The sequence below is a fragment of the Primulina eburnea genome, chromosome 10 (assembly GCF_022965805.1).
Source record: "Primulina eburnea isolate SZY01 chromosome 10, ASM2296580v1, whole genome shotgun sequence".
Classification (NCBI taxonomy): domain Eukaryota; kingdom Viridiplantae; phylum Streptophyta; class Magnoliopsida; order Lamiales; family Gesneriaceae; genus Primulina; species Primulina eburnea.
In genome coordinates, this window is record NC_133110.1 from 8,925,880 (window position 1) to 8,933,108 (window position 7,229).

At 36.5% G+C, this 7,229-nt stretch overlaps 2 protein-coding genes across 6 annotated transcripts; one reads left to right on the top strand and one right to left on the bottom strand.

The window, feature by feature from the left end:
• The first annotated feature begins 359 nt into the window (after nucleotides 1–359).
• On the top strand, nucleotides 360–3,264 carry LOC140803048 (putative pentatricopeptide repeat-containing protein At3g47840). 4 transcript variants are annotated; one of them, XM_073158735.1, is made up of 3 exons: nucleotides 360–2,643; nucleotides 2,728–2,823; nucleotides 3,104–3,264. In XM_073158735.1, exon 1 carries the CDS (start codon nucleotides 437–439, stop codon nucleotides 2,582–2,584), a length of 2,148 nt encoding a protein of 715 aa, XP_073014836.1. In that variant the 5' UTR covers nucleotides 360–436; the 3' UTR covers nucleotides 2,585–2,643; nucleotides 2,728–2,823; nucleotides 3,104–3,264. The 4 variants fall into 4 exon arrangements, with proteins under 4 accessions (XP_073014836.1, XP_073014837.1, XP_073014834.1 ...); XM_073158736.1 differs by having other exon boundaries at nucleotides 3,110–3,264; XM_073158733.1 differs by having other exon boundaries at nucleotides 360–2,823.
• A 293-nt stretch (nucleotides 3,265–3,557) lies between these two features.
• Nucleotides 3,558–6,717, bottom strand: LOC140803049 (lipid phosphate phosphatase epsilon 2, chloroplastic-like). 2 transcript variants are annotated; one of them, XM_073158738.1, is made up of 4 exons: nucleotides 6,385–6,717; nucleotides 5,590–5,736; nucleotides 4,306–4,379; nucleotides 3,558–3,932 (listed from the first exon to the last, which is right to left on the bottom strand). In XM_073158738.1, exons 1-4 carry the CDS (start codon nucleotides 6,677–6,679, stop codon nucleotides 3,705–3,707), a joined length of 744 nt encoding a protein of 247 aa, XP_073014839.1. In that variant the 5' UTR covers nucleotides 6,680–6,717; the 3' UTR covers nucleotides 3,558–3,704. The 2 variants fall into 2 exon arrangements, with proteins under 2 accessions (XP_073014839.1, XP_073014838.1); XM_073158737.1 differs by having other exon boundaries at nucleotides 3,629–3,932; nucleotides 5,590–5,815; nucleotides 6,389–6,716.
• Nucleotides 6,718–7,229: the final 512 nt, after the last annotated feature.

The following is a 7,229-nucleotide window of genomic DNA, read 5'->3' on the forward strand; positions in this document are numbered from 1 at the left end:
CTCCTCAATTTTTCAGAAAAATGCTGTCACATTTGAAGGGAAATAAAATTTTCATATTAAATTGATTTTTTTAATATTATCTTTTTCTTGATATGATATTTAATATTTAATTATAGTTTTGTCTTTTTATATAATTATGTTAAGATTTTATTTTGATATAATATCTTTCTTAAATTTAATTTTTCTCTTGATAAGATTTTGTGGAATATTCATCTTTGAATAAATTATTTTTGGAGTTAACTTGTTCAAAATCTGGATTAAATAAAAGTGAAAAAAAAATATTATTTTCATCTATTGAATTTAGATGTACTTGTACTAAACTTAAATATAACTAGTTATATACTCAAAAAATGGCACAAATACTGAATATATGGTGAACTTCACATAACCCTTAACATATATTTCGGTGAGAATCAGACAATGCATTAACATTACAATGATAATGCATTGTACCAAGTGTTTATCATCAAGGCCATTTACCATCTCAAGATTACATTCAGCATCATGCATTGCTTACGCCGCGCCCAGAGACATTTTGTCTGTCGAAGATGCTCAACATCACTCAATTCCAAATGAACATGAAGCTTTGCAGACCAAGATGATGGAAGTTAACTCACAGTTGAGGCTTATGACACTACGTGGGGATTTGGAAGGCGCCCGCAATATGTTCGACAGCTTGCCTCAGAAAAATGAAATTTCTTGGACCAATATGATTTCCGGCTATGTAAATGCCAATCGTTCATTTGAAGCATTGTCGTTGTTTTCAAAAATATGGGGCGAGCATAAAATCCATATGGATCCCTTCGCACTCAGCTTGGCGCTTAAGGCATGTGGGTCACACATGAATTTGAGCTATGGGGAGATGTTACACGGATATTCTGAGAAAACTGGTTTTGTGAGCTCGGTTTTCGTGGGGAGTGCAATGCTTGATATGTATATGAAGAATGAAAGAGTTTTTCATGGTTGTAAAGTGTTTGACGAGATGCCATTAAGGAATGTAGTGACTTGGACTGCCATTATCACAGGCCTTGTTCGTGCCGGTTTTAACAACCGTGGGTTGATGTATTTCGCCAAAATGTGGAGAGATGGTGTTGACTATGATTCATATACGTTTGCTATTGCACTAAAGGCATGTGCCGATCTTGAGTTTTTAAACCATGGAAGGGAGATACATGCTAGAACAATCAAGAAAGGTGTAGATGTGACCTCATACGTGGCCAATAGTTTGGCCACCATGTACAACAAGTGCGGTAGACTGGTGTATGGTTCCCGCTTGTTTGAAAGTATGAGTACACCAGATGTGGTTTCTTGGACAACTTCAATAACATCATGTATGCAGACAGGCCAAGAGAAACAGGGAATTCATTTGTTTTTGCAGATGATAGGGTGTGATGTACGTCCAAATGGGTATACATATGCAGCCGTTGTTTCGGGCGTCGCAAATATTGCAAAACTTGATTGGGGTCAGCAATTGCATGCACAACTTTTCCATGTAGGCCTTGCGAATTCATTATCTGTGGCAAACTCCCTCATGACAATGTATTCAAAATGTGGACAGCCTAACTCAGCTTCGGCTATTTTTCATGAAATGACCAGAAGAGATGTCATTTCATGGAGCACCATTATTTCAGGATATGCTCAAGGAGGTTGTGGAGAGGAGGCTTTTGAACTTCTTTCAAGGATGAAAAGAGAGGGTCAGAAGCCCACTGAATATGCTCTTTCTAGTGTATTGAGTGTCTGTGGAAGCATGTCAATTCTTGATCAAGGTAGACAGCTTCACGCCAATGTTTTAACAACCGGTTTAGATAAAACAGCTTTGGTACAAAGTTCTTTGATTAACATGTATTCAAAATGTGGTAGCATAGGAGAGGCCGTAAAAATTTTTAATCTGGCAGAGAATGATGACATAGTGTCATGGACAGCGATGATTAATGGGTATGCGGAACACGGATGCAGCCAAGAAGCTATTGATTTATTTGAGAAAATTTCCATTGTAGGTTTGAGGCCAGACGCAATTACGTTTATTGGTGTTCTTAGTGCTTGTAACCATGTCGGACTTCTTGACCTCGGGTTTCACTATTTTGATTTAATGACTAAAGAATACAGAATAAATCCTTCCAAAGAACACTATGGTTGCATGATTGATCTCCTATGCCGAGGAGGAAGATTACGGGAAGCCGAGAATATGATAAAAAACATGCCATTTGAACAGGATGGTGTTGTTTGGTCAACTCTGCTGAGAGCTAGTAAAGAACGTGGTGATGTTGAATGTGCAAGGATTGCTGCGAAGCAGATACTTCAATTGGATCCAGCTTGTGCTGGGACCCATATCACCCTAGCTAATATATATGCCTCAAAAGGGAAATGGAGAGAAGCAGCCCATGTAAGGAAACTGATGAGAACCAAAGGTGTTATCAAGGAACCTGGATGGTCTTGGATAAAAATCAAAGATCAAGTTTCTGCATTTGTTGCTTCTGATAAGTCTCATTCACAGAGTCGAGATATATACGGCATCTTGGAAATAGTAGCTTCCATAGAAGAACTCACTGTCCAGGAACTTGCTTCCATCTTTTATTGCAGATGACTAGCAGATGAGAAAGTCTTTGAGAAGATGTGAAAGCAGTGTCGTGGCTAATGGTACAGGTAGGTAAAATGGTGTGTTGAAGTGTGCTTCCTTTAATTGGCAATGAGATTGTGAACCTGATGATTTTCATTCCACAAGAGTAGGGCGATCTTCACAGAAATGCTGAGTGAGCGTGATGGCGGAGCAGAACATTCTTTGAACCCTACTACTCCAATTGGAGTTTTACAATGCTTGGGAAGGTGACTTGCTTTTTTTGAGGATATATTTTGTTGATTTATGTGGTTCATCTAAATTATTGGAAGTATCACATTAGTCATTATGTCTTCTATATGTTGGCAAAACTTAATTTTGGGCCTTAATTTCTCTGTTAGTGCTACATTTAACTTTCGTGATATAAAAGTATATCGAAGGGACGATGTGACGCGGTGGGATATAATGCTCACATAGGGCTAAAGGTTGCGAGAAAACATTATTTTCATTCTCCTTGTTGATTATAAATGACTTTGTATAATTTGTTAGCATCAGATGCATAAGATTTGCAGCCAGAGATTGGGCTTCAACTTCCACTGCACAAAAGCCAGGTTGAGATGGACACACAAGCTCAAATAAGGTCAAAGAACTTCGAGACTGTTCATCTGTGGGATAGAGTACATTATTATGAAACCATGAACCATGATCGAGATGTGTCAGAGGAACCAAGAAGTTGTGGTGAGTTGTACAACGCCTAGTTTCTTCCACGATGGGGTTTTTCATGATTTTTGTTATGCAGAATAACAACTAGAAAGTTACTGTCAATTTTTGTGTGCATTTGGTTCATCGGGCAGTTATGTCTAAGCATTATTGGCTATGAAATTCTCTAACTGATACTCTAAAAAACTGGAGGTGTATTTTTTCTGATGGATAAAAAAGAGTGGTGTAAACAACCAAGTTATTTGCTTTTTGACAAATGAACGTAAATTTATATGTGATGTATCCATAGGCCCCAAGCCTGCTGTTTTGAGTCACTTCTAAGTTCTAATCCACACTAGGAACCAAGGAAGCAAAAAAACATATAAGACGAAAATGCTAGAATTCCTCAAAGTTTATTTCATAAAAATATTCCACTGAACAAGAAACAGAATCATCTCTCTTTCAAAATCCAGGACTGAATAACATGATAGATAAAACCCCCAGAAAATGCAACAGAACCTACAACTACCAAAATTCTAACCCACACATAAGATGCAAATAAATTCAAAACATAAGATTTCCAAGACCAGAACCATAAAATGCAGAAAATGGATCCAAGAACAGCTCCCACAACGACCTGGCTAATTGTATGGAATTGCTGGGAAACTCGTAACCATGACTGTAAATAAAAAGATTGGCAAATTAGCAACTCTATACTTCCAGTCCATAACAATCCACCAATTGAAATAAAATATATTTGTGAATCCTTCAAGTCAAGTAATTTTTTGACTACCGCATGCTGATTGCCCGGCATAAATAATCTGACAAAATGCCATACAATCTCAAAGCAGACGTGTGTATGTAAATGACAGTAGTGAATTCATTTTGAAAAGCAATCTGATCCAGCCAAGGTAGGAAGCAGCCTTAGATCAATAAGAATCAACCAATCGCTAATGATGAGATATTTGATAAGACAAACTTTTACCAAGAAATCCAGTCATGATAGAGTGATTGATCGTATGTATGTCTGATGCTCATTGGCATATACTTACCAAAAATGACCCGAGTGTAAAGAAAAACACACATAGAGTTGTTGTAACCGCATTTAGTCCGTACCATTCGACCACTGCATAGATGAATGCATCAATTATATCAAAATGCATGATGAGATATGTTAAGCAACACACTGTCAGTGATAAGTAACAGTCAGACATTAAATGAACTCCGCAGTTTCATGCTTTCAGGCTTCAGCGAGAAATTGTTGCTCGGTTTAATTGAAACCATTTTGTGTTTCTCATCCAGAAAGAGGGACAAATTTAAAGCATGGATCAGGACAAACAGATAGATAGAAAAAAGGCCCAGAAGGATAATAATGTTTAAGGAAGACCAAGGGGACTGCATAATGAACCACACATTACAAGAGAAGAATTCTAAACATAAAAAAAAAATTTAGTTCTATAAGATGGTTGTATCATTATGATATGATTGAAGGACTTGATTACGGGGGGTGACATTCGGTGGTGTTCCTGAGTGTGGGAACAATTTTTTTCTGAAAAAATGTGGTATAGAGATTGTATTGGAATTAATTTTTTTATCTTCAGCAGGAGAATTTAAGATCGATATCATTTATGAAGAATTTATTGGTTTAATGATGGTCCATGATATATATTTAGTTATTTTAATTGTACGTAACGCATTTTAAAATATAAAATAAAATATATTTATAGAAGACAATAATAGAGTATTATTGAGAAATGATAAAAGAACTAAATTAAAAATTATAACTGTACTGGAAAATAAGAAATGAGATAAAGTATTTTTCTGGAGATTATAATTGGAGAATGTGGTGTATGTTTATATATTTTTTAGGAGAATGAAAACATATTTTGCAAAATTAACAAATATTGCCTGAAATTTCTTATATATTGATATATGCAAGCATACATGTACATTTATTGATCTATAAGTGTATATGTATGTTTGAATACATCAGGTGTAGCTGGGGCAGACAAGTGACAGTTGAATATCATATCTTTACTATGTTGTAATCTTCACCCTTTAGAAAAAATATTTTGGTCATTTTTTTGTTGAGACTGAGATTTTCAAAATAATTCTTACCCCATTTTCTTAGCTTCTCTCTCTTTAGTTTGTATGCAATAGGTAACCTATGCTTTATATGCAAATCAGTTTTGCCTTCACTTACATAATTTTTTCCTTCTGATTTGATGCAATCGAATGAAGTTTTTACACGCATCTTATGTGCCTGGTGTCTATTGTATAAGAAACTATATCGCAACAGTGTGGCTGTTGAAAGAAGTTCGACAGGTAAAACTTACTCGACAGATTGAGAAATGTGATTGTATAAAAGATGGACTGAGCATGAGAGGATGGCATTCCGGGATCTGATTTTACCGCGGAAATAGGCCTCTCTTGGTTAAGTATTCTCTTGAGAGCAGTTGAGAGCGTGACATTAGTGACAGACCCTATAGCAGCCCACAACGATTCAGCATCATGCCTCAAGAGGATTATAGAACAAAAAACTGCGGTAACTAACCACTTGCTCTGCGCCAATTGTAATAAAGCAGTCAAAATAATGAACAATGTCACTCCCAGTCCACAAAAGGTAGAGTGTAAACTAAATAGCTTAATTCGAATTTAATTGATGAGAACAGAAGTAACACCTCAAACTTAAATTTGAGTCATGCAATTGAAACTTGCATTTATTTAAAAGAAAAAAGTGAAGCAAAACGGAGGGTAACACACAGTTGGAAAACAAAATAACTAGCCTGTTTGTTCATAAGCCTACAAAGGTATGATCCTACTTGGGTTCTTTGGTTACACTTGAAGTGAATACAACTTTTCAACTCTTGGATTGTGACAGGGAAACCTTTTAAAAATTGGAAGTTACGAATTTAACATAATTAGTAAAAAAGAGACCAAGAACTCGAACTGGAGAACCCTTCAATCTTTCATCTTTATACTAAGAAAACCGTGGTTTCTAAAATAACCTAAACACCAAATAGCTTGATAATTTTCCAAACCTTCGGAAGAACCAATTAAAAACGAAGACCTGCAGAAGCATTTAACACGAAATAGAACACCGATCAAGAAAAATAAAATGAAATTTTTACCAACCAAACTATTGAGAGTTGCTTGAATCCCGACAGCTCCGAAAGATGAAGACTCTCCCATTAAAGCATCTTGTTCAAAAGCTTGAACACCCTCTTCACTCGAACTGGCGCCTGCCACATTCAAACTGGGCATTCTCCTTGGGTTTATCCTGCGAATATCCTCCCAATAAATTGATTTTCTGAGCTCCAACCGTTCAAAATATTCCAGTCTTTTAGCAAAAATTTTAGTGGGATCACGGAGTTTCGTTGGTTGCGAAATCGCAGCTCTTATAGGTCTGACAAAAATGGCTGACATTTCCGTGTGTTGAGACTGTGTTTAAAGATGTGATAATGAGGTCATAATTCATTTTATGCGGGAGTGTTATTTTAAAATAAAATAAAATAAAATTATTGGGGTGCCCCGAAAACTAAATCATTCCCGAGCCCTAACCTTTCTCTGACCATAAGCCATACAAGGTCGAGCCCCTGTGTTCGACCGAGGCACCAGAGCGATGCACAGGAAGCTCCTGAGAGGTGCTCGGCCGAGCCCCTTGTGTACGGTCGAGGCCCTGAGCCATGCTTGGCTGAGGTTCCGCCTATTCAGTCGAGTCTTATTCATCTAGAGCCTAGATACGTATTTGATCCGATTTTAGAGTAGTCTAAGGGGTGTGTATTCAATCTTGAAAATTTAATTATTTTTATTGACTTTTGTAGAGTTTAAAAGTCTAGAGTTATTGAACATAAACTCTATAAAAGTTTAGTGGCATCCAAATTAGATTTTTCTAGAGTCTTAAAAAGTCTAGTGGTATTCAAACTTGACTTTTTAGAAATCTATAAAAATCTATAGGTATCCAATATTTCCATAG

Excerpts from the sequence above, each read along its gene's own strand:
- LOC140803048 (XM_073158733.1), top strand. The coding sequence starts at position 437 with ATGATAATGCATTGTACCAAGTGTTTATCATCAAGGCCATTTACCATC.
- LOC140803049 (XM_073158737.1), bottom strand. The coding sequence starts at position 6,679 with ATGTCAGCCATTTTTGTCAGACCTATAAGAGCTGCGATTTCGCAACCA. Across the intron at positions 4,380-5,589 it reads CACATTTCTCAATCTGTCGA|TGGTCGAATGGTACGGACTA; the intron begins GTAAGTTTTACC and ends TCATCTATGCAG. Across the intron at positions 3,933-4,305 it reads TTACACTCGGGTCATTTTTG|TCATGGTTACGAGTTTCCCA; the intron begins GTAAGTATATGC and ends TTTTATTTACAG.